This window comes from Aegilops tauschii, chromosome 5 (assembly GCF_002575655.3).
Source record: "Aegilops tauschii subsp. strangulata cultivar AL8/78 chromosome 5, Aet v6.0, whole genome shotgun sequence".
Taxonomy (NCBI): domain Eukaryota; kingdom Viridiplantae; phylum Streptophyta; class Magnoliopsida; order Poales; family Poaceae; genus Aegilops; species Aegilops tauschii.
The window spans coordinates 302,340,002-302,364,028 of NC_053039.3; the positions used below are offsets into that span (position 1 = coordinate 302,340,002).

Genomic DNA, 24,027 nt, shown 5'->3' on the forward strand with positions numbered 1-24,027 from the left:
TCGAACTTATGCACTATGCTAGCATTAACACTTCATAAATTATTTCTTTTATCATTTACCTACTCGAGGATGAGTAGGAATTAAGCTTGGGGATGCTGATACGTCTTCAACATATCTATAATTTATGAAGTATTCATGCCATATTTACAACAATTTTATATGGTTTTGATATGATTTGCATGGAACTAACCCGGACTGACGTTGTTTTCAGCAGAACTACCGTTGTGTTGTTTTTTGTGCAGAAATAAAAGTTCTCCAAATGCAACGAAACTTTTTGACAAATTTTTGGAACAAAAGAGGCACTAGAAGCTTCATGGGAGGACCAGAAGGTGAAGGAGCTAAGCACAAGACACATGGGCGCCCCAGGAGGCCCAGACGCGCCCAGGTGGGTTGTGCTCACCTTGAGGTCCATCTTCGCGTGATTCCAACGCTGAAAAATCCTATAAATAGAGAAACTATCAAAAATAACCCTGGACCAGAAGTTCCGCCGCTGCAAGCCTCTGCAGTCACGAAAAACCAATCTGGACCCCATTCCGGCACTCCGTCGGAGGGGGAAATCATCACCGGTGGCCATCTTCATCATCCAGGTGGCCATCATGATGAGGAGGGAGTAGTCCACCCTCGGGGCCGAGGGTTTGTACCAGTAGATATGTGTTTAATCTCTCTCTCTCTCTCATGTTCTTAAGATGTCACGATCTTGATGTATCGTGGGCTTTGTTAATATAGTTGGATCATATGGTGTTTTCCCCTCTCTATTTGTTGTGAATTGAGTTTTCCCTTTGAGATTTTGTTTCATCGGATTGAATACTTTTATGGATTTGAGAGCACTTGATGTATGTCTTGCTATGAATACCCGTGGTGATAATGGGGTATCATATTTATTCAGTTGATATGTGTTTTGGCACTCAACTCGCGGATTCCCGAGGTGACATTGGGGTAATCTATGCATAGGGGTTGATGCACATTCTCGTCTTTGTTTCTCCGATAGAAATCTTGGGGCACTCTTTGAGGTTCCTTGTGTTGGATTGAGTTTTATGAATCTTAAATTGTTTGATGCATATCGTATAATCAACTCACGGATACTCGCGGTGATACTGGAGTATCTAGGTGACATTAGAGTTGGTTGATGTGTATCATATGGTGTTATTTTAGTACGAACTCTTGGTTAGATCGATCGGAAAGAATAGCTTGGTGTTATTTTAGTACAAACTCTAGGATAGATTGATCGAAAATAATAGCTTTGAGGTGGTTTCGTACCCTACAAACAATTTCTTCTTATGTTCTCCGCTAGATAGGAACTTTGGAGTGACTCTTCATCGCACATTGAGGGATGGTTATATGATCCAATTATATTAGCATTGTTGAGATATTGTACTAGCGAAAGTACGGACGCTAGGCCTTGTTTTCAAGCATTGCAATACCGTTTGTGCTCATTTTTATTACTTGCTACCTTGCTTTTTTATTGTTCCTATTACAAAAATCAATATCTACTATCATTACTATACTTGTATCATCATCTCTTCGCCGAACTAGTGCACCTATACAATTTACCATTGTATTTGGTGTGTTGGGGACACAAGAGACTTTTTATTATTTGGTTGCAGGATTGTTTGAGAGAGACCTCCTACACCTCCCATGGATTGATAAACCTTAGGTCATGCACTTGAGGGAAAATTTCTACTGTCCTACAAAACTCTGCGCTTGGAGGCCCAACACGAGTCTACAAGAATAAATTTGCGTAGTAGACATCAGTGGTTTTGGAGTATTGAAGACAAATATGTTGAGGAACTAATGTATTTGTGAGTGTACACATGATATATAGTCCCTGAAGATTTGGTTCAACACATGGAAGACGACCGCTAAAAATGGATTTCTTCAAGTGAAGAATTTGGTGATGAAATTGGTACGACCTTTGAAGAAATTGATGGAAGACTTGAAGCTTGAAGACTTTTGTTTTCGTAATTTCTTTCTTCTTATTTGAGTCATAGGAAAAATTGTACTGTTAAAGGGGGTCTAGGTGAATCATAGTTCACATTTCCAAAGTGATGCTCAAACCTATACATACACAAACCGCTTCGAGTGAAGCCTTTGGAAATCTTCGGATCAGCTGACACATTTGCTAGCAACAGTGACGAAGTTCATCTAGTCGCTGACAGATTTGGTTAGGCTGAGGAGTTAGGATTTCACCAGTGCGATATGCCTAAAAGTGAGGAAATTGAGTGCCCCAACAAATTTGAGAGTTCAAGTTCCGACTGTTGATGTGTCGCGGGCCAGCTGTCGAGTGGATCCTTCCTGACAACAGCCAAATCAAAGAAGGGCATTTATGACAATTCATGCCAGGTTGCCCCGTGGCTATAAATAGCTGCCCCCACAACCACTTGTTGGTTGGCTGCTCCGAGAGAACTTGACACTTGTCATTTGAGAGCAACCCATCCTCTGACGACTTTGAGAGAATCCTAAGTGAGGAAAAACCCAGAGCCAAAGTGATTGAGCATCACTGAAAAGATTTATCTGTGCGATCCAACGCCTGTTGATGTTGCTTGAACTACGTCGGTATTTCCCCAAAGAGGAAGGGATGATGCAGCACAACTATTGTAGGTATTTCCCTCAGTTATGAAACCAAGGTATCAATCCAGTCGGAAAACCAAGCAACACTATGTAAACAGTACCTGCACACAAAGATCAAATACTTGCAACCCAACGCTTATGAGGGGTTGTCAATCCCTCTACGGGTAACGGCGCCAGAAATTGTCAAGTTGACAGGATAAAATTTGTGATAAATTGGATAAATAGATCTCAATAAAACGTGAAATAAAATAAGTAACAAAAAGTGCAGCAAGGTATTTTTTGGGTTTTTGGAATAATAGATATGAAAATAAAAGCGAATAAAAATAGATCTCAAAGCAAATATGATAAAGAATAGACCCGGGGGGCGTATATTTCACTAGTGACTTCTCTCAAGAAATAGCACACGGTGGGTAAACAAATTACTGTTGGGCAGTTGATAGAAAATCAAATAGTTATGATGATATCCAAGGCAATGGTCAATATATAGGCATCACGTCCAAGATTAGTAGACCGACTCCTGCCTGCATCTACTACTATTACTCCACACATCGACCGCTATCCAACATGCATCTAGTGTATTAAGTTCATGGAGAGACATAGTAATGCAATAAGAACGATGACATGATGTAGACAAGATCTATTCATGTAGGAATAGACCCCATCTTGTTATCCTTCATAGCAACGATATCTGCGTGTCTTGCTGCCCCTTCTGTCACTGGGAAAGAACATCGCACGATCGAACCCATCACAAAGCACCTTTTCCCATGGCAAGAAAAATTGATCTAGTCGGCCTAACGAAACCAAAGATTCGAAGAAGAAATACGAGGCTATAAATAATCATGAATATAAGAGATCAAAAGAAGACTCAAATAATATTCATGAATATAGATCTGATCATAAACTCAAAGTTCATCGAATCCTAACAATCACACCGCAAAAAAGAGTTACACAAATGGATCTCCAAGAGACCATTGTATTGAGAATCAAAAGAGAGAGAGGAAGACATCTAGCTACTGCCTACGGACCCGTAGGTCTATGGTGAACTACTCACGCATCATCGGAGAGGCACCAATGAGGATGATGAACCCCTCCGTGATGGTGTTAGATTGGATCTCGTGGTTCTGGAACTTGCAGCGGCTGGAACTATGTTTCGTCGACTCCCCTAGGGTTTCTGGAATATTTGGGTATTCATAGGGCGAAGAGGCGGTGCGGGAGGCCACCGAGGGGGGCACAACCCACCAGGGCACGCCTGGAGGCCCTCGGGGCTCCCATCTGGTACTTCTTTGGCCCACTGGATGTTTTCTGGTCCAAAAAAATTCTCCAAAAAGTTTTGTTGCGTTTGGAGTACGTTTGGTACTGATATTCTGTGAAGTAAAAAACAAGCAAAAAACAGCAACTGGCACTGGGCACTATGTCAATAGGTTAGTCCCCAAAATGATATAAAGTTGCTATAAAATGATTGTAAAACATCCAAGAATGATAATATCACAGCATGGAACAATCAAAAATTATAGATACGTTCGAGACGTATCACCTATTACCTTTGAAGACTGTCATTCTTCCAGAGGGTTAGGCGTCACGTTCTGAGCACACCAAGAGTCATTATGGTGTGTCGGTGAACATGTCTGTGAAGGTTTTGGAAGTCTACCTTCAAGACTTACCGCGAGTGATCGGGCGAGGTCTAAGTGACCTTAGCTCAAGAGGAATACAGTAAGGACCGTGTGTCCTCTGAGTTCGTCTCAGCTGCCTCAACCATACGTACAGTTGATACAACAACTGGAACTGGTCTACCAAATCGTTGTGTCTTCTCCGAGCCAACCTGGTTTCAAATTCCTCACACATCTCTTTACTTTATTCCGCTGTTGAAGAATTTGTGATCTACTTTCTTAAGAACTTGAACTAAAGACTTTCATTAAGCTGTATTCTATTTCTTCGGGTCATCTTCTTCATGCTTGTATGACTATATTATTGCATGTTCTTCATATGTATGTATCTTGTATGCATGCTTTTCATTTCTGGGATGACTTAGTTCCCTCACGTTTCTATTTCTTCACTCTAATCTTCGTCAAATTCATCAGAGTTTGACGAATTTCTAAAAATCTCCCATTCACCCCCTCTGGGAGTAAACCTGCGCTTTCAACATCGATTAAATTGCAATGTTTACATTTATGACTATGATTGTTCATGGTATAATTTCATATAGGCATTACGTCAGTGATATGTAGACCATTATCCAGTTGCATCTACAACTAATACTCTACCCCAAGACCGTTGTCCAACATGCTCTCGAAGTATTACGTTTATGAAAAACAAAGCATTATAATAAGCATGATGACAAAACGTAGGCAATAAAACTATCATCCAAGTGTGATAAAGAAACCATCATTTTATTCTTAGTGATAACAATATAGTACATGTCTGTTCCCTTTCTGTCACCGGGATGAATCACCACAAGAATGTACCCACTACAATGCACAATTCCCTAAGAAGAACTACCCATCAAACTTGACCAAAGAAGACAAATAGACCGGAGAGCATACAAAGCTATTCAACTAAACAGTAAAGAAACTTCGAAAGATTCAATTTATTTAAATTAACAATCTGATCATAAAGTGAAAATTCATCATATCCCAACAAACACGCCACCGATTACATCATATGGATCCCGACCATGTGATGCAGCTCACGAGAACTTTGTATTGAATCACAGACAAAAGACACCATCTAGCAACTGCTATGGATAGCAAGGTTGATGAAGAAGCCTCCGGTGTGGATTCCCCCTTCGGCAGGGTGCCGAAACAGGCCTCCCCTCGGAGCAGAAATTTGCCGCGGTGAAAAAAATTGTAGAAAATTGTAACGGGGGTTTCGCGAAATATCAGATTCGGAAATTCACTTTGGCTCCTAGGTGTATATGCACCCATTGTCTAAATACACATTTTAAAAAGTTAAAAAAAATTGAGAAAAAATCCTGCGTGTAAATCCGGACATTATATTTGTGTGCACCAAGTTTCGATGAAAAGGGACATTTTTTGTAGCTTGTGTAAAAAAGACAATTTTCGATGCTTGATTACATCTATTCACAAGGCATTTTTTTATCTTTTTTATACATGCCACAAAAAATGTCCTTTTTTCACCGAAATTTTGTGTGTGAATATAGGATGTCCGGATGTACACGCGAGACTTTTTCTTGATTTTTTTAACATTTTGAAATGTGGTTTTTATACATATTTCATAATAGGTGTATTTACACCTAGGAGCCGATTGCGGAAGAATGGATGGAAGGTGGTGCACTGGGGTGCCAAGTGGTCACCTGGTGCGGGTCAACCCCTGACCACGCCACCTAGCCACGTGGGGTCCCTAGCTCCCCCCTAAGGTCTCGGTACTGTTTGAAATCTTTGTGACGCAAAAAAATTGTATTAAATCCTCAAGGTTTTTTGACCTTCATATATATGAAATTTTTGTAATATCAAAAACATGCAGAAAACAAAAGTTGACTCTGAGCACTGGATTAATAGGTTAGTCCAGAAAAATAATATAAATTGATATTGAAATATTCAAAAGTGATATTATAATAGTATAAAACAATAAAAATTATAGATATGTTTGAGATGTATCAATGCCCCAAAGAACCAGCGCACGACGACAACAACCGTCGTCAATGAAAAGAAGCGTAAATCAGAAGTATTACATATGAACGCTGATGAAAGAAGACGAGATCCACGCAGATCCACCGAACACAAACATCAACGGAATCCCGCGAGATCCGTCAAAGACACGCCCCACACCACACGCCCTCTGACAACGCAGGACGCAACGTCGAATGGGGGTTAGGCGGGGAAAACTTTATTCCATCTTCAGAAAGTTGTCACTACCACACCGTCTTTCTAAGTCAGACACAAAACCTAAACAAACTTAAAAAAATAACAAAGCACGAACCCTCCCGCCGGCAAAGACCGGGAACCACCGCGCCTCCAGGACTGCAAGGCCACAAAAATCATCCTAAAAAAAGGCCACAAAAACAGCAAGAAGAGCAATTAAACAATACGGAATGACATTCAAGAGAAATTATGTACAACATAAAAGAGCATCCTCTAGCAAAAACGGGAATCAGATTGCACGTGTTTCTCTGAAGATAACGCCACACCGAAACGGAAAATATAAACGCGGGGCGACAAATCCGACATTCCGGCCAGGCTTTCACCCACCAAAATTTACTGCGCACGCGCCCCAACGCGCCTCCTCTCCTTAAAACCTCTGATCCGAGGCCATTTCCGTCCCCAGAAATTGCAACGGGCTAATCCGCCATTAAACCCTAGGTGGAACGCCCCGAAAGAAACCGATGCTCGGTACCGTAGCGAGAGGGAGTGCAGCTTGCCCACTCATCCCTCGCACTCGCTCTGCGCCTTTTTATGGCTGCCTCTTTTGACCTTTTCCGTCTTTTTCCCTTTGATATATCCCGCATCACTAAAGCGCGCAGCAGGCAGGCAGGCAGCAGAACCGCCTTTGTTCGCTTTCGTCGTCCTCGCCGAAATTCCCATTGCGGCTACTGACATTTGTCCCCCCATCCCAGCGACCTCTCTTCTCTTGCATCCATCCATCCATCCCTCTCGGCGTCACTCAAGCTTTGGTTTAGGAGCAATCTATTCCGCCTTGGGCTCCTGGTATGCAATTGCTTGGCCTGTCACTCAAAGCTTGCTTTAGGAGCATCTTCAGTGACAGACTATTTCTTCAGTGTTGTTGTTGCGGAACTGATCCAGCGATTGATAGCTCAAAAATTTTGATGCTCATTTTGCAGATTGGTTTGGGAGCTTGAGAGGATTCCTTAATCTCTCTACTATCACTTTTCATCTTGCAATTGATTTCCAGTTTAGCATTTTTTCTGAGGAAATCTTGAGCATCTTTGCTGCCTTTCCCCTCCACCCCTGATTGGTTTGGAAGCGAAAAGATCCTTCATCCTGAGCAGAGGTTCGATTGAGAAATGGCGGAAGTGAAACCGGAAGAGATGGTCCACCATCCGCCCATGGATCAGCTGCAGGGGTTTGAGTACTGCATAGACTCAAATCCTTCCTGGGGTCTGTGCCATCTCATCTCTCAAATGTTGGCATGTTGGATCAATCGGTCTGTGTTTCTTACCCTGAATATTTGTGGGTCTCGCAGGAGAGGCAATTGGTTTGGGCTTTCAGCATTACATACTGTCCCTGGGAACTGCTGTGATGATCCCCACAATGTTGGTTCCTCTTATGGGTGGAAATGATGTGAGAACTTTCTCCCCTTTTTATGTTTGCTAATCAGCTAATTTGGTACAACATACTATTTTTTTTACTGAAAATGTTGTTTGTTTGTGTGTTTACCAAAGCATGACAAGGCGAAAGTGGTTCAGACACTGCTATTTGTAACTGGGATAAAGACACTGCTCCAGACGCTATTTGGCACTCGCCTTCCCACTGTCATTGGCGGCTCATATGCGTATGTTGTTCCAGTCCTCTCCATAATCCATGATCGATCACTCGCACAAATAGCCGATGGCCATACCGTAAGTATTAAAATGTTCTTCTACATTTTCAGTCTTGTAACAAGAATCATGGCAACTCGAATACGCCATCTCACTGATGCAAACATCCATGTCATGCATTTCAGTTTACATTTTGTTCTATCTGCAGAGGTTCCTACAGACAATGAGAGCGACACAGGGTGCGTTGATAGTGTCGTCAAGCATTCAGATAATTCTTGGCTATAGCCAGTTGTGGGCAATATGTTCGAGGTACAAGAAACTCCCACTTCTCATTTATCTTACGTGCTAGGTTTTTCAGTCCAATAGTTCAAACATTTATTTCTTGGCTTATGTCAGAATCTTAGTGTATAAAAAATCTTATACTGAACCTGACAGATTATTTGCTTGAACTTTAGCAATTAGCATGCCATGTTAACATGTGTTCATATACTGGACCAAATATGCAATTGTGGATATTTGTTGTTGCTTTTTTATTATATACTATTCTGGTCCCTGCCGCCCTCCGTTATCCGTCCACTTTATGTGCCCATCAGTTTGAATAGTGGGGATCACTTTAGGTAAAGCGTAATATGCCGATGTGTTAAACAAAGAGTGGGCAAAAATATCCAAAAGCTGTTGGAACATGGTAACTACCTTCGCATCGAAGACAAGAATAAGAACATTAACAGTATGATATGCTTGTTGCAGGTTCTTTAGCCCACTTGGGATGGTTCCAGTGGTTTCATTGGTGGGGCTTGGCCTTTTCGAGAGAGGATTCCCGGTGGTAAAAGCTCTAGTGGCCTTACTTTTGTTCTGTTTAGCTCTACTCACTTTGATGTTTAGAACTCATCACACTGAAGAATGGGACCCCAGCTACTTATATTTTACTCCCTCCGTTCACAAATATAAGATGATCTAACTTTCTTGTAAATCAGATGTTATAGACATATCCAAAACATCTTATATTTGTGAACGGAGGAAGTACCATTTTAAACGTTTTCTGGGTTGCATGGCCTACCTTGCTAGTTTGATAATGCAGTTATGTATTGTTTACTTGTATACCAAAGTTTATTTGGAGCATGGATCTCTTATTGATTGGCACTTTAGCAACACGAGCCAATAGATAATATTTATTGTTACATATGGTACGTAAGATGAATGAGAAGTGGGAGTTTCTAAAGTGTTCCTGGACCAATCTTCAATGTCACTGAAAATATGTTTATTTTCTTAGTTTACCTCTACATTTACAAAGTTAATAATTGTTCATATTTACCCAGGCAAGATCTCCATACTCTGTTAGCTTGCCTTTTCTTTTCTCCGAAAAACATTTAGCACCATGAGATTTATGCTGTCCTATACTGAGTTAATTTAGGAAGGATATTTTGTCAGGTTGCAAGCTGTGTGGAGATTGGCCTTCCGATGCTTATCATATTTGTTGTGCTTTCCCAATATCTCAAGCATGTACATGTTCGGCATGTTCCGATTTTGGAGAGGTTCTCACTGCTGGTGTGCATTGCTCTTCTCTGGGTCTATGCCCACATTCTAACAGCAAGTGGTGCATACCATCACACTGCACTACACACACAGATCAGTTGCAGGACAGACCGTTCTAACCTCATCTCTTCGGCATTATGGTTTGTAAATAAACCGGCTTCCACACCACTTATTCATTTCCACATCCATATGACATATCTCAGTTCATTTTTTTACTCTCATAAGGATAAGCATTCCATACCCCTTGCAATGGGGAGCACCAACATTCAATGCAGATCATGCATTCGGCATGATGGCCGCAGTGATGGTGTCGCTAATAGAGGTATCATGTTACTTGTCAAATACATGATTTCTCGAAGTTTTTCTCAATATTTTTATATCCACCTGATTTGGTTGAAACCATTTGAGTTCTTCAGTCAACTGGCGCATTCAAGGCTGCTGCCCGGTTGGCAAGTGCAACACCCCCACCAGCATATGTCCTCAGTAGAGGCATCGGGTGGCAGGTTAGTAGTTGCATTATCTTAGCCTCTTGTGGAGTTCTGTCAATATGTTAAGTCTAGTAGTTATAATTTTAATGATTTGTTTTTACGGCTGTACAACTACTCCGTAATCACTGCTGAACTTTTCTGAAAGGAAATGAAACATGTGCATTCAGGGAATAGGTACCCTACTGGATGGGCTATTTGGCACTGCGACTGGCTCTACCGTTTCTGTGTGAGTGCATCTGAGCTTTCACTCTAAGATTGTTCTGTTGTGGCATGACTAATACCATTCAGAATATTTGGATGCAATGCAGTGAGAATGTTGGTCTTCTTGGATCTACAAGGATTGGCAGCAGGAGAGTGATACAGATTTCTGCTGGTTTCATGATCTTCTTCTCCATACTAGGTAATTAAGGTTTCTCTTTAGCCACGAGCACGCATTTACATTGGATTTTTCAGGGTTCTGAACATGTCGATGTTGTAGGAAAATTCGGAGCACTTTTTGCTTCCATTCCATTCACAATATTCGCTGCCATATACTGTGTTATGTTTGGCATTATTGGTAAGTATCCTAGCAGGAAAAGTGGAAGATGTTTTTCTTTGTAGTTTCCTGAGTTCTCTAGCTAGATTTGGATTGCACAAATAATTTTGCTCGTTTGTTGTGTCTCCAGCGGCAGTGGGGCTGTCCTTCCTGCAGTTCACCAACATGAATTCTATGCGCAACCTCTTCATTGTTGGTTTTTCACTCTTTCTTGGCTTGTCGATACCAGAGTACTTTTCTCGGTATATGACAGGTGCTCAAAATGGCCCGGCGCACACGAAGGCTGGATGGGTTCGTAACATCACTATCCCTCACACCCTTAATTTGTACTAGTATGGACTCCCACGAGTCCACTGTCTCGAGATTTGAATTCGAAATGACATCTGCGAAAATGTCCAATCAATCTAGCACAAAATAATGACAAACTATACTGATAGTAAAATGTTGTGGCATGCTGATGGTAAAATGTTAGGAAGTTAATATGCAGTCTGAAGTATGAACTCATACACTAATTTAGTACAGAAAAGACAATGCACAGCTTGTACACCACATTGCAGAAAGTTCATGTTCAAATCTACTCATACATCAATAGTGGCTTGTCAATGTTGTCAAAATGTCTGTCATCTCCATGCAAGAGTCCTATATTTGCATCATTTTGAAGTTGAGTTTGAATTGTATCATCCCTGACCGTCGATGCAGTTCAATGACTACATCAACACCATCTTCGCGTCCCCACCGACTGTCGCTCTCATCATTGCTGTAGTCCTTGACAACACGCTAGATGTCAGAGACGCGGCGAAGGACAGGGGGATGCAATGGTGGGAGCGGTTCCGGACATTCCGAGGGGACAGCAGGAACGAAGAGTTTTACACTCTGCCCTTCAACCTCAACAGGTTCTTCCCACCATCTTGAGCAGAAGCTTCCAAAGTCCGGGTACTGCAAGCAGAGTGCCAAATGAAGAAACCTTTGCATCGCAATACGGCATGCTTCTGAATTCTGATAGAGTGGAAGAGGAGAAGAAAAGTAGAGATGATAAGACCCGCATGCCGTTTTACTAGCAAAGGATGGAGGAATTTCCCTTCAAGCTGTCCGATTGTACATAGATATTTGTATTTGTAGACAATTAATGAATTAATGGTAGTTTTTGCTGTGTGCGCTGTGCAATGTAAGATCTCATGAAACATTTGCGCCACAAATGAAGCACATTGTTAGCAGTAGTTGAACCCACCGTAGAAAAGGGTATTCCAAACAAGCAAAAATTATAGCATTGCACCAAGTGAAATGTGCCATTAATCCTTGTCGGCACTCGGCACACAACCGCAATATGCTGCTCAGATCATGTCCGCGCTGTTGCAATAAGACCCTTGTAAGAACCCTTGTAAGAGTTAGTCGGTTTACAAGCGGTCAAGGTAGGTTGATGTGGCACCCACATGGTCAGGTTTTCCCTCATGAATCGGTTATGGCCTTATTTGATCAAATAAACGAGTTTATGACCTAACTTTGACCACTTACCAAAGTGTGCAATCAAATTGAGTTTTTTTTAAAAAAAAATTGTGCAATCGGATTGAGTTAATGGACCAATGACTCATTTCACTTCATTGCTCCTGAGACCGCCCCACATCAGTTGTATACATCATGTGCACTTTTGATGAAGAAACAACAACACAAGTAAAAGTGTACGCCCCGTCGCCGGATCCAACCACCATAGGTCATGTCTTGGGTTTTCATCCGGATAGTATGTTTGATCAGACTTCAAAACAATATCTTCAACAAGGACACGACAAGTAAAAACCATCATTGCCAAGCGCAACCATCGAAGGTCGTACCTAGAGTTTTCACACTAGAGCTCGATACGCGATGCTCAGAAGATCTCCACGAAGCCGAAGCCATCACCCCCTTTTGCAGAAGAAGGCGTCACGGAAGGGCTCCAACACACCAAACGGGAAATTGAAATCCAAACCTTTCCATGGCAATTCGTTACGGAGGAAGCCGCTCATGTGCATATCCTTAACACGGTCACGCGGATATCACCATGCGGTCAAATCTATGTACACGAGTGCAAGACTATCGGAGAACACGGAGAGCCGAACGTCTTTTTTTTTTGCGAGTACGGAGAGCCGAACGTCGCCGGAATTAGAGGCCTATTTTGGAACATTAGAGGCCTGAATGGGTCCATCAAATGTAATAAATTGAAAGAGCTCATTATAGCTCATAAGCCTGATTTTATTAGTATTTCTGAGTCTAAGAAAGAAGACTTTACCCCTCTTCAATTAGAAGCTTTTGACATTAGATCCTGTTATACTTGGAAATGGCTTCCTGCTAATAACACTGCTGGAGGCATCCTAGTAGGAATTAGGGGAGATCTCTTTGACATCGTTTGCTGTGATATACACACTTACAGTGTTTCTTGCTTACTCCAAAACAAGCAAGATGGGTCTTCCTGGAGACTGATCTCCATTTATGGTCCTGCTTATGAACAGTACAAACTAGATTTCATTAATGAATTGCACAACTTGCTTACTGGGTGGACTGGTCCAACTCTGGTAGGTGGGGATTTTAATTTGATTAGGGAGGCCAGTGAGAAAAACACTGGTCTGATTAACCAGCACTGGGCAGACTTGTTCAATGACTGGATTAATAGATTTGGTCTTCTTGAGCTGAAGATTAATGGCAGGAAATACACTTGGGGCAATAACCAAGACTCTTTGGTTATGGCCACTATAGATAGGGTTTTCATGTCCACTAATTGGGCAACATCTTTCCCTAATGTTCAGCTCAGAGCTCTTCCTAGGTTGGAAGTGATCACACCCCTCTGGTATTGAACACTTGTGCTTTCTCCCCCCCTAAAGAGAAAGCTTTTAGATTTGAGAAATGGTTTCTTGAAGTAGATGGCTTTAGGGAAGTAGTTCATAAAGCCTCGAGCACTAAATGTTGCTTTACCAAAGCTATTGATATTTGGCAGTTTAATATTAGAAATACCAGGAAAGCTATTAAAGGCTGGTGTGCTAATTTTGAGGCAGAGCAAAAAAAGGCAAAAACATGCCTTGGTGGCTGAATATAACTGCCTTGATATTATTGCTGAGTCTCAACCTCTCTCACCTAACTCTAAGCTGAGGATTAAAAACATTGCAGGTGAGCTGAATGATATCTGGAAAAGAGAAGAGATAAAAGCTAGACAGAGGTCCAGGGAGAGGGAGATCCTGGAAGGTGATCTCAACACTGGCTACTTTAAAGCTGTGGCAAGCCTAAAAAGGAGGAAGAAACAGATCCTGATGCTGGAAAATGATGAAGGTATTGTCACTGACCCAGAAGGTATTATGAATACTGCTGTTAATTACTATAAAAAGCTATTTGGCTTTGTAGATAAAATAGATATCACTCTGAAAGATGACTTTTGGAGTGAGGATGAATTAGTCTCAGAAGCTCATAACAATATTTTAGACACTGCTTTTACTGAGAAGGAAATTAAGGCTGCTGTTTTCAGCTCATATGCTGAAGGAGCACCTGGCCCAGATGGGTTCCCTTTTTTATTTTATCAGCAATTCTGGGACCTTATTAAAGGCAACCTATTTGCTTTATTCCAGGATTCGGAGAAAGGGGAATTAGACCTGTATAGGCTTAATTTCTCCCTCCTAACCCTGGTTCCTAAAGAGGCTGAGGCAGTTAGAATGGAGAAATTTAGGCCTCTTGCCATGATTAATTGTAGTTTTAAAATCTTTGCAAAGTGTGCCACAACCAAATTTGGCCCCATTTGCAATGATCTAATAGCTCCTAACCAGACAGCCTTTATTAAAGGGCGTTTCATTGCTGAAAGTATTATTGCTGCACATGAAATTATCCATTCTGTGCACTCTAGCAAGCAGTCTGGCTTCGTTTTTAAGTTAGACTATGAGAAAGCTTATGACATGATTAATAGAGAATTCCTTATGGATATGATGAAGAGGAGGGGTTTTAGCCATAAGTGGATGGATAAAGTGGAATCTCTCATTTTCAAAGGCTCTGTTGGTGTCAGGGTGAATGACAGCAACAGTGAGTTCTTTGTCCCTGGCAAAGGTGCCAGACAAGGAGATCCCTTTTCCCCTCTCCTTTTCAATCTAGTTGCTGATGTCTTTACTAGGATTTTAATTAAAGCCTCTACCAATAACAAAGTTGAAGGCCTTTTCCCTGTCACAAATCCTGCGGGCATCATTAGCATGCAATATGCAGACGACACTTTGCTCTTTTTGGGCAAAAACCTTTCTTTTGCTAAAAACCTTAAGTGGTTACTGTCATGTTTTGAACAGTTATCAGGGATGAGGATCAATTTTCACAAGTGTGGTCTAGTCCCTATTAACATTGACCGTGAGGAAGCAAATTTATTTGCTCAGGTCCTGGGGTGTAAGCTTGGAGATTTTCCTATCAAATATTTAGGAGCCCCTCTTCACTATAATAAGCTTAGGAAAGAGGATTTACAACCCACTGTAGATAAAATTATTAAGAAAGAAGCCGGTTGGAGAGGGAGATTACTTTCCTCTGGTAAACGACTTACCCTTGTCCAGTCTTGTCTTTCTAGAATCCCCTGCTATCTTATGGGAATTATTAAATTCCCTAAGTGGGCTACTAACATGATCAACTCTCAACTTGCTCACTGCTTTTGGGATGATTATGAAGGCCATCATAAATACCACCTAGCTGCTTGGGGTAATATTGCCTTGAAAAAACAGTATGGTGGTTTGGGCATCCTGACATTGCTGATATGAATCTCAGCCTGCTAGCTTCGTGGGCTAAGAGATATTTCAACGATGATGGTAAAATTTGGAAACAAATCATTGACGCCAAATATAAAACTTGCAAACCTAACATTTTTGCTTGCCCTGATATTGGAGCTTCCCCCCTTTGGAAAGGCATTCTTTGGGCTATTAAAGCTGCAAAAATTGGCTTTTCCTGGAAGGTGGGTAATGGCAAGAGTGTTAGGTTTTGGGAAGATAGGTGGACTGGCAATGCTACACTTGCAACTAGTTGTTGGGAGTTGTATAATATTGCCAATACTACCAATGTCTCCATCAGTGAGGTGTGGGATGGCGTGACTCTAAAAATTAACTTTAGGAGATGTTTTTCGCCGGACATGCTTACTGCTTGGAATGAGCTTTTTTGTGTAGTCAAGGATCTGAGCTTAAATGATTGTGAGGACACTATTATTTGGGATCTGGAGCCTAAGGGTATATACACTGTTAAATCTTATTATAATTTTGTGAATTTTAGAGGAGTGGTTCCAGACAACATTATTTTGATCTGGAAAGCTAATGTTCCTCAGAGGATCCAGATCTTTCTCTGGTTGCTTGTGAGGAACAAGCTACTCACCAGAGACAATCTTCTGAAGAGGCAGCATGTAGCTGATCCTACCTGCCTATTATGTAATGAAGCAGAATCGGTTAATCATCTTTTTTTGATTGCGTTGTTGCGAGGGAACTCTGGAGAGAGATCTTTAGCCCCATGGGATGCAACGTTGAGCTTAACTCGCATGGGCTCCTTGAGTGGTGGGCTAGAAATGACAACAAAACTGCAGATATTATGCTTCATGCAGCTGCATTATGGGCTCTCTGGAGGTATCGCAACGATATTTATTTTAATGCTGTGCCTTGGCTTGGTATGCAGGTTATGTGGCAAAAGACAGCTTCCTTTTTAACCTCGTGGGAGATCAAGTGTGCGGATACAGTCCAGAGAAAATGTCGTCTCCTGGTACAAAGGATGGAGCATTTGGCGCAAGCACCGCCTCTTCTCCTTTGGCCAGACCCTGGCTAGGACTGAACCAGTGCGGTGGAAGGACTCCTTGCTTCGGGGGTGGCTTTTCGCTATGAAGACATGGGCGTGATCCTTAAACTCTGAAATATGTTTGCTGGTTGTAGCCTGTACTGGGTGTGGTCTTTCCGCTCTTTGTCTCTTTTGCTCTTTAAGGGAGCGTAGACTGTGTGGTGTTTTTATTTTGCTGAGGCAGCGTCTCTACTGTTTTTTCCCGCGCGCCTTGTAGCTCCAAAACAAACATGTTCAGTGGTTTCGTTGCATGCAATGGAACCGGGGCGTTCGAGCCCTTTTCTTCTAAAAAAAACGTCGCCGGAAACTACCGAGGCCGGCGGCGGCAAAGCACCAAGCCATGGCGACAATTCCATGGACGCCACAAGCCGTAGCGCACCACCCAATCAACACCTGCACATATTCGTGTCGTTGTTGTCGTCGCTTCGCCGCTACCACCGTCCACCGGATCTCGAGCCACCGCCGTCAAATCTAAATGATGAAGGCCCGTCATCACACATGGCTGGCCACACAGCAGAGCGGCACGACGACCGCCTAGGGAACCCGGCCGGGGCCGCCATCCCGGCGACCAAAACTCCATCAGCCGCGCGTCGCAGTTCTCGAGGGCTCCCTGCGCTAGAGAACGCCACGTGAGGAAAAAAGATAAATACGGTGCAGATAAGTAGCTTAGCCTATAAAATCATTCACATACCGACCTTAGCTCAGTTGGTAGAGCGGAGGACTGTAGTCTGTTGCAGCTAAATCCTTAGGTCACTGGTTCGAATCCGGTAGGTCGGATCATCCTTTTTTTTTCTTTACATACTTTTTGCTTTTAGGTACAAGTGTCAACACATTCTCAGCGATTGCCGTCAAAAAATAATCTCGATGTTATTTTCTTTCAAATATGTTGTTTCATGTACAACCCCATTGCTACAAGGAATATAATCTGTCAACTCTGCCACCAGACTACCCATGTATTTTGCCTGGTGCTTCAAAGGCATCGCCTAGTCAAGGCTAAGAATGGGACTACAAAACTATACTAATCAAAATCATACATGTAGTAGTCCAAAAGGAGACGGCCATTTTTAGCAGCTTGTTCAGCACCTGAGGTGCTACTTAATGTTGAAGAAGGGCATCCCGCCGTGGGACTGTCCTGTGCAATCACAAACGAGAGAACAAAGGGATTGAGAATCTACATTGGCGATGAACACAAGTTGCAAGATAACAACATGTAACTAACTGAAGTACATAGATTTCTTATTTTGAGAAGGGCTATTAAAGAACATAGAATTCAAAATCACCAGTCTTGCGAAATCACACCCCTCGGCTGCAATAGGCACTTATCGGGTTCCCGTACTATATAGATCTGATCTCCCACACTGTGTTCTCCGTATGCATCCTGGTTCCGGTGCCATGTCCACAAGGCATATGTCGAATTCACAACCTGCATGATCTCAGATGTGAGGACTGATACAAGAACATACACATGACACGTTTCCTTCTGTGTCGCACACATCTAGTGAAGAATTGATAATGATGTGGAGGAGAAGGTGAAGTGATTTAATTACCTCTAAAATACCGTGGCCGAAACTGCTTTCCCTGAATGCGCTCCATTCCGGCTGTCGTTCCCAGCAAAATTTCCCCTTGGCAGGACCAGAAGTGAAGTTCAAATGGCAGACTCCACCAAATTCAGGTTGGTTGTCACCTGGTGAGGGGCACTTTCCAGGGTCATCTGCATGATCAATGTCGATTTCCTCAATGTTACCGCCATCCCCGATCGTAATGTAAACCGGCCCGCACGGGTCCAACGTGTAGTTGAACACCCGGTTCATCCTTTCGTATGCGTGTACCTTGGCAATCAAATGTCGAATCAAACAAACCAGACTTGCTTCGCGAAAAAGGTAAGAGACTTGAATCAAATTAATAGCAGGAACCGAGGGGAGTACAATTGATTAATCCAGATGGAGGAAACGAAAGCAAAGAAATTGAATGAATGCAGCCTGAATCGAAGCATTTACCAAACAACGTGTGTGCTTACATGGCCTGAGAAGACAATGTCGACCCCATGTTGGTAGAGGAGTCCTTCCATCTCTTGCCTCATACACTCAAATTCCTGGTAGTGCGAGGAATAGCTGTTATACCACGGCGTGTGCCAGGAAGCGACAACCCATGGTGTGGCTCGTCGATCAACTTTCTGCAGATCCTTCTCTAACCACGAGTACTGAGCTCCTATGCACAACGAAGCAACTACCTAATGTTAATTACTATACTATCAGCATCAGCATGTACTTGTAAATACAGTTGGTTGGCAAAATCTTACAACTTATCAAGAGGGCAGGCCATCATCTAGAATGCCAATGAAACGTTGGCAAGTCGGTTCATATATTACCTGTGCGATTGTAGTCTACGTAGGCACCAAGCATGATGAAGTGAATACCACCCGCGTTAAATGAGTAGAAGAACTTGGTGTTGGAACCAGACTCCTCCGACGGCACAGCGAAGCGCGCCAAGTAGGAGGCAAAGGTCACGGCTCCGCCGTGCCCCTGCGGCTCGATCTCGTGGTTCCCTTCGGTCACCATCATTGTCACCCTCGATGCAAGCGGCTCCATGAATCTATATTAATCCATACACATTCACAAATGTGATCACGAGAGACATGATATGCCGGGGAGTCCCCCTTTTTGAAAAAAAAAACAAAAAACGAGAGACATGATATATGTTGGGGCTATGACGCTGCAGGTCTACTCTATCTCAGTCTTTACATGCCACATCATTGACCCTTGGTGGAGTGCACAGCTAGTGACAATAAAACTCCAATTTCCTAAGTACTTGCATGCTTCCAAGAACATCACGCATGCGGTAGAATTGAGTTGACAATATTAAATCTTAATATGATACTTGTACTCTGATCACCAGTTCACCGCACCACCACAAATCCACAGCAAGAATTTGACAATTGCGATTCATCAAAGGAATATACTGGTACTCACTACTCAGATTACCTTCCCCAGCCGTCCCATCGTGGCTGGTAGGACTCCCGAATCGGGGCATCAGGGAAGGAACAGGAGAAGCAGGGGACACCTCTGCCGCCGGTGGTGCGATACTGGTTAGCGTACGTCATGTCGCCGACCATCAAGATCATGGACGGGTCGTTCCTGGCGAGGTGGTCGACGGTGGAGGTGGAGTTGCCGGTGAGCCCAAGGTCCCCGACCACCGCGACGCGGCGAGGGTAAGCGTCCGGCGCCGGCGCGGGCAGCGTCACGAAAGAGCGCTCGTCGCTGAGGCCGCCCTTGAGGGAGCTGTCGCCACAACGGTAGTAGTAGCGGGTGGACGGCCTCAGGCCCACGAGCCGGACGTGGTGGATGACGCCGGAGGTGTAGTTGAGGAGGCCCGGGTACGGGTAGAGCTGGCTGTACACCTCCGCCGAGCCCCTCGCCACGTGCGGGTGGCCGACGGTGTCGGCGGAGGCGGGGCGCTCGCCGTACCAGACCTCGCTGCGGACGGCGGTGGGGTCGAGAGGGGTGAGGTGGGAGCCGACCTGGGCTCGGCCCGTGACCCAGGAGACCCAGAGCGAGGAGGGGTCGGCCGAGGCGGCGAGCGCGATCTGCTCTGGGGACGGCGGGCGCGCGCGCGGGGCCAGGCGGGGGTCGGAGAGCGGGACGTCCTCGCTGCCCTGCCGCAGCGAACGGTCGAACGCGCGGGTGGCCGGCGTGAACGGGCCGTCCAGCGTCGTCGGAATGCCGCCGCCGTCCACGAGTAGGAACGCGATTGGGAGGTACGGTAACAGTAGCAGGAGAGTGCGGCAATGGAGGTGGCGGCTGTGGAGGGTACCGGCGATGGTGCTGGTGGCCATGGCGCCCATGACAGACAGTGCGTCCTATTCGGCCACCTACGGACTGTACTAGAATCGGAGGACCTACTGGATCGGATAATTCGCTGGATATTCCTTGCATACTTTGCCTTTTTTTTCCTATTCATTTAGCGCAACCGAAATGCTAATGATTGTGATGTCAGATTTTTGGCGTTTTCATCAAGGGAACGCGCTCGGTCACTTTGGATTTTGCGCGCGAATCTTAAAGTGTTAGCTTCCCTCTGAGCTACATACCGAGCCGCTTCGTTTGCTCTCTGGAAACCGCTCCAGAGAGGTGATCGGAGGCGATCTCTGCCTTCCCTCTCGACAGCTGTGGGTCCTCGTCCTCTCAGTCTGTCCCTTCAGCGGTGGGAGCGGACAATAATCTTTTTTTGAAAGATCCAGCTTGGCTGGCTTCAAAGCTCCTTTGATTCAAAGGAATTGTATGAGAATTTTGGAGGATTTGAACCCTTAGAAATTTTTCCTGTGATGCTCGTTTATTCGTAGGATTGACATCTAAGGATTTTTTTTCATAGGATCCATTTGTACTACATTTTGGAGGAAAATTTTAATCCACTCAAACCTCTTTGTAGAATTCCTTTGTTTTTCCTGCGCTATGAAACATTCTTTCAAATCCTGTAGCCTACTATGGGACATGACATCCTATTCCTGCATTTTTCCTATTCCTGCATTTTGACAATCCTGCGAATCAAAGAGGCCCTTAGAAGGAAGCATATGAGAAACAAAGTTTGATCAAGTGATCAGGATGAGAAAATAGAAAGGGACCACGGTAAAGGAACATGAGGGTCACCCTCGGCCCCCAGCTAGCTCTATGATTCTATCTCACGCCTCAATCCCCAAACGGGGGCTCAATAGCTCTTGCTCCGGCCAGCCGCCAATGCTCCATCATGCGTCGGATGACATCAATGACGTCCTTCAAGGTCGCGATCTTTTTTCTAAAAGAACAGTTGTTTCTTTCCATCCAAATCGCCCAGGTGGTAGCCATGATCATAGTCTTCACTCCCTTCCTGTCCTCTGCGCTTGTTGCTGCAACAATGGTCTTGACTGCCGAAGGCGTGCAACGCCGATCGTGCAGAGGGGGGGCGAGTGATGTACACCCTTTCCATTCAGCCACTTTTGCCTAGACTGCTCGTGAGAATGTGCAGTTCCAGAAGAGGTGAGCGGTGGACTCCAGGTTTTTGAGGCAGAGCTGACAGAAGTATGGGTTTGGCCATCCACGACGCTGCAATCTGTCATTACACCACACTCTGTCCCAATGAATCAGCCAGGAGAAGATTTTAATCTTGCCAGGGGCCAGACCTTCCAAATGGACGATTTCATTCCATTGTTGGGTAGGTGTTCGAACTGAGCATTGTAGGCTGAGCTCATGGAGTAGGATACTTTGCCGTTCCCCGTCCAGATGATCGTGTCCACTTGCTGATCGTTCACCAGTCCTCCATGCTCCCTAATCTTGCGCGCCAACATCACCACGTATTGAATTATATCTTCATATCTCCCATTACCAAGGTTGCGGATCCAGTTTTCATTTTGCAGAGCCTCAGCCACGGTTTTAAACTTGCCTCTGGATCGTCTGAACAGCATTGGGAAGGTTTGACAGAGCGGTTCTTCTCCCAACCAGCGGCATGTCCAAAATTTGGCCGTCTTTCCGTTTCCGATGGCAATCCTCGTGACTCGAGCGGAGAGGGACCTGTCATTGCTGTCACACGGGATTGGGAAAGCTTTCCATGGCCTGGCAGGCTGCATCCATTCAAGCCAGAGCCATCGGAGGCGCAGTGCCCTGCCGAATAGTTGGAGGTCCTGTATGCCCAACCCGCCCTTTTGGGTGGGAAAGCAAACAGTTTTCCAGTTTATTTTGCACTTGCCGCCCGACAGCTCTTCATCTTGCGCCCAAAGGAAACGCCGTCTGGTCTTGTCAATATCCTTTAGAAGCTTCTTTGGTAGTAGCAGAACCATCATCGCAAAGGTTGGGAGTGCTGACAGTACACTGCGAACGAGGATTCTTCGTCCAACAAGGTTCATAAGCCTGCCCTTCCATCCCGCGAGGCGAGCCCTAATTCTATCAAGGAGGAATTGAAGGTGCACTAAGCGAATTCTACGAGTGGAGATCGGGACGCCTAGGTATGTCATGGGAAAGTCCACCATGGAGCCACCAAAACTACGCAGCACGTCGGTGATGTCTACATTGTTGCACCTAATCGTGGCCACCGTAGATTTACTTTGGTTTAGTCTAAGGCCAGATGCGCCCCCGAACAGCTTAAGCAAATGCAGCAGTGAGTCGACCTCCTCTTTGATCGGGTTGGCGAAGATCACATCATCGTCAGCGTAGAGGCTAATCCTCATGCTGGTGCCTCTTCCTGGCAGAGCAGAGGTTGGAAATATGCCCTAGAGGCAATAATAAAATGGTTATTATTATATTTCCTTGTTCATGATAATTGTCTATTGTTCATGCTATAATTGTATTAACTGGAAACTGTAATACATGTGTGAATACATAGACCACAACATGTCCCTAGTAAGCCTCTAGTTGACTAGCTCGTTGATCAATAGATGGTTATGGTTTCCTGACCATGGACATTGGATGTCATTGATAACGGGATCACATCATTAGGAGAATGATGTGATGGACAAGATCCAATCCTAAGCATAGCACAAGGTCGTGTAGTTCGTTTGCTAAGAGCTTTTCTAATGTCAAGTATCATTTCCTTAGACCATGAGATTGTGCAACTCCCGGATACCGTAGGAATGCTTTGGGTGTACCAAACGTCACAACATAACTGGGTGGCTATAAAGGTGCACTACAGGTATCTCCGAAAGTGTCTGTTGGGTTGGCACGAATCGAGACTGGGATTTGTCACTCCGTATGACGGAGAGGTATCTCCGGGCCCACTCGGTAATGCATCATCATAATGAGCTCAATGTGACTAAGGAGTTAGCCACGGGATCACGCGTTACGGTACGAGTAAAGTGACTTGCCGGTTACGAGATTGAACAAGGTATTGGGATACCGACGATCGAATCTCGGGCAAGTAACGTACCGATTGACAAAGGGAATTGTATACGGGATTGATTGAATCCTCGACATCGTGGTTCATCCGATGAGATCATCATGGAACATGTGGGAGCCAACATGGGTATCCAGATCCCGCTGTTGGTTATTGACCGGAGAGTCGTCTCGGTCATGTCTGCATGTCTCCCGAACCCGTAGGGTCTACACACTTAAGGTTCGGTGACGCTAGGGTTATAGAGATATTAGTATGCAGTAACCCGAAAGTTGTTCGGAGTCCCGGACGTCACGAGGAGTTCCGGAATGGTCCGGAGGTGAAGAATTGTATATAGGAAGTCCAGTTTCGGCCACCGGGAAAGTTTCGGGGGTCACCGGTATTGTACCGGGACCACCGGAAGGGTCCCGGAGGTCCACCGGGTGGGGCCACCTATCCCGGAGGGCCCCATTGGCTGAAGTGGGAGGGGAACCAGCCCCTGGTGGGCTGGCGCGCCCCCCTTGGGCCTCCCCCTGCGCCTAGGGTTGGAAACCCTAGGGGTGGGGGCGCCCCACTTGGCTTGGGGGGCAAGCCACCCCCTTGGCCGCCGCCCCCCTTGGAGATTGGATCTCCTAGGGCCGGCGCCCCCCCCCCCGGGGCCCTATATAAAGAGGGGGGAGGGAGGGCAGCCGGACCCAAGCCCTGGCGCCTCCCTCTCCCTCCCGTGACACATCTCCCTCCTCCCGCAGCGCTTGGCGAAGCCCTGTTGGAATCCCGCTACTTCCACCACCACGCCGTCGTGCTGCTGGTTCTCCATCAACCTCTCCTCCCCC

General features: G+C 44.7%; 3 protein-coding genes and 1 non-coding gene across 7 annotated transcripts; 3 read left to right on the forward strand and 1 right to left on the reverse strand.

Annotated features, from left to right (window-relative positions):
- The first annotated feature begins 7,024 nt into the window (after positions 1-7,024).
- On the forward strand, positions 7,025-11,793 carry LOC109787303 (nucleobase-ascorbate transporter 2). The gene is made up of 14 exons (XM_020345863.4): positions 7,025-7,229; positions 7,364-7,640; positions 7,726-7,823; positions 7,925-8,101; positions 8,229-8,329; positions 8,768-8,843; positions 9,449-9,693; positions 9,779-9,875; positions 9,970-10,056; positions 10,209-10,267; positions 10,350-10,441; positions 10,520-10,597; positions 10,707-10,867; positions 11,276-11,793. Exons 2-14 carry the CDS (start codon positions 7,547-7,549, stop codon positions 11,486-11,488), a joined length of 1,578 nt encoding a protein of 525 aa, XP_020201452.1. The 5' UTR covers positions 7,025-7,229; positions 7,364-7,546; the 3' UTR covers positions 11,489-11,793.
- Positions 11,641-16,413, forward strand: LOC141022790 (uncharacterized). The gene is made up of 5 exons (XM_073499053.1): positions 11,641-11,671; positions 13,709-13,888; positions 13,940-14,629; positions 15,280-16,161; positions 16,211-16,413. The coding sequence occupies exons 1-5, from the start codon at positions 11,641-11,643 to the stop codon at positions 16,411-16,413; spliced, it is 1,986 nt and encodes a 661-aa protein (XP_073355154.1).
- Positions 16,414-17,056: 643 nt separating this feature from the next.
- On the forward strand, positions 17,057-17,143 carry TRNAY-GUA (transfer RNA tyrosine (anticodon GUA)). The gene is given in 2 exon segments: positions 17,057-17,093; positions 17,108-17,143. It is a non-coding gene; the product is annotated as a tRNA-Tyr (tRNA).
- Positions 17,144-17,208: 65 nt separating this feature from the next.
- On the reverse strand, positions 17,209-20,254 carry LOC109787304 (purple acid phosphatase 23). Of its 4 annotated transcripts, none has more exons than XM_020345864.4 (6): positions 19,348-20,254; positions 18,735-18,958; positions 18,384-18,574; positions 17,914-18,195; positions 17,647-17,789; positions 17,209-17,493 (listed from the first exon to the last, which is right to left on the reverse strand). In XM_020345864.4, the coding sequence occupies exons 1-6, from the start codon at positions 20,205-20,207 to the stop codon at positions 17,385-17,387; spliced, it is 1,809 nt and encodes a 602-aa protein (XP_020201453.1). In that variant the 5' UTR covers positions 20,208-20,254; the 3' UTR covers positions 17,209-17,384. The 4 variants fall into 4 exon arrangements, with proteins under 4 accessions (XP_020201453.1, XP_020201456.1, XP_020201455.1 ...); XM_020345867.4 differs by having other exon boundaries at positions 17,666-17,789; positions 19,348-20,242; XM_020345866.4 differs by having other exon boundaries at positions 17,209-17,498; positions 17,666-17,789; positions 19,348-20,242.
- Between the last annotated feature and the right edge of the window lie 3,773 nt (positions 20,255-24,027).

Bases quoted from the DNA above. Each gene is read 5' to 3' on its own strand.
- LOC109787303 (XM_020345863.4), top strand. From the start codon at position 7,547: ATGGCGGAAGTGAAACCGGAAGAGATGGTCCACCATCCGCCCATGGAT. The intron at 10,598-10,706 runs GTAAGTATCCTA...TTGTGTCTCCAG, and splicing joins TGTTATGTTTGGCATTATTG to CGGCAGTGGGGCTGTCCTTC. The intron at 10,868-11,275 runs GTTCGTAACATC...CCGTCGATGCAG, and splicing joins CGCACACGAAGGCTGGATGG to TTCAATGACTACATCAACAC.
- LOC141022790 (XM_073499053.1), top strand. From the start codon at position 11,641: ATGGAGGAATTTCCCTTCAAGCTGTCCGATT. The intron at 11,672-13,708 runs GTACATAGATAT...AAAACATTGCAG, and splicing joins TCCCTTCAAGCTGTCCGATT to GTGAGCTGAATGATATCTGG. The intron at 16,162-16,210 runs GTATCGCAACGA...CTTGGTATGCAG, and splicing joins GCATTATGGGCTCTCTGGAG to GTTATGTGGCAAAAGACAGC.
- LOC109787304 (XM_020345864.4), bottom strand. From the start codon at position 20,207: ATGGGCGCCATGGCCACCAGCACCATCGCCGGTACCCTCCACAGCCGC. The intron at 18,959-19,347 runs GTAATCTGAGTA...GGATTAATATAG, and splicing joins CGATGGGACGGCTGGGGAAG to ATTCATGGAGCCGCTTGCAT. The intron at 17,790-17,913 runs GTAATTAAATCA...GAGATCATGCAG, and splicing joins TCGGCCACGGTATTTTAGAG to GTTGTGAATTCGACATATGC.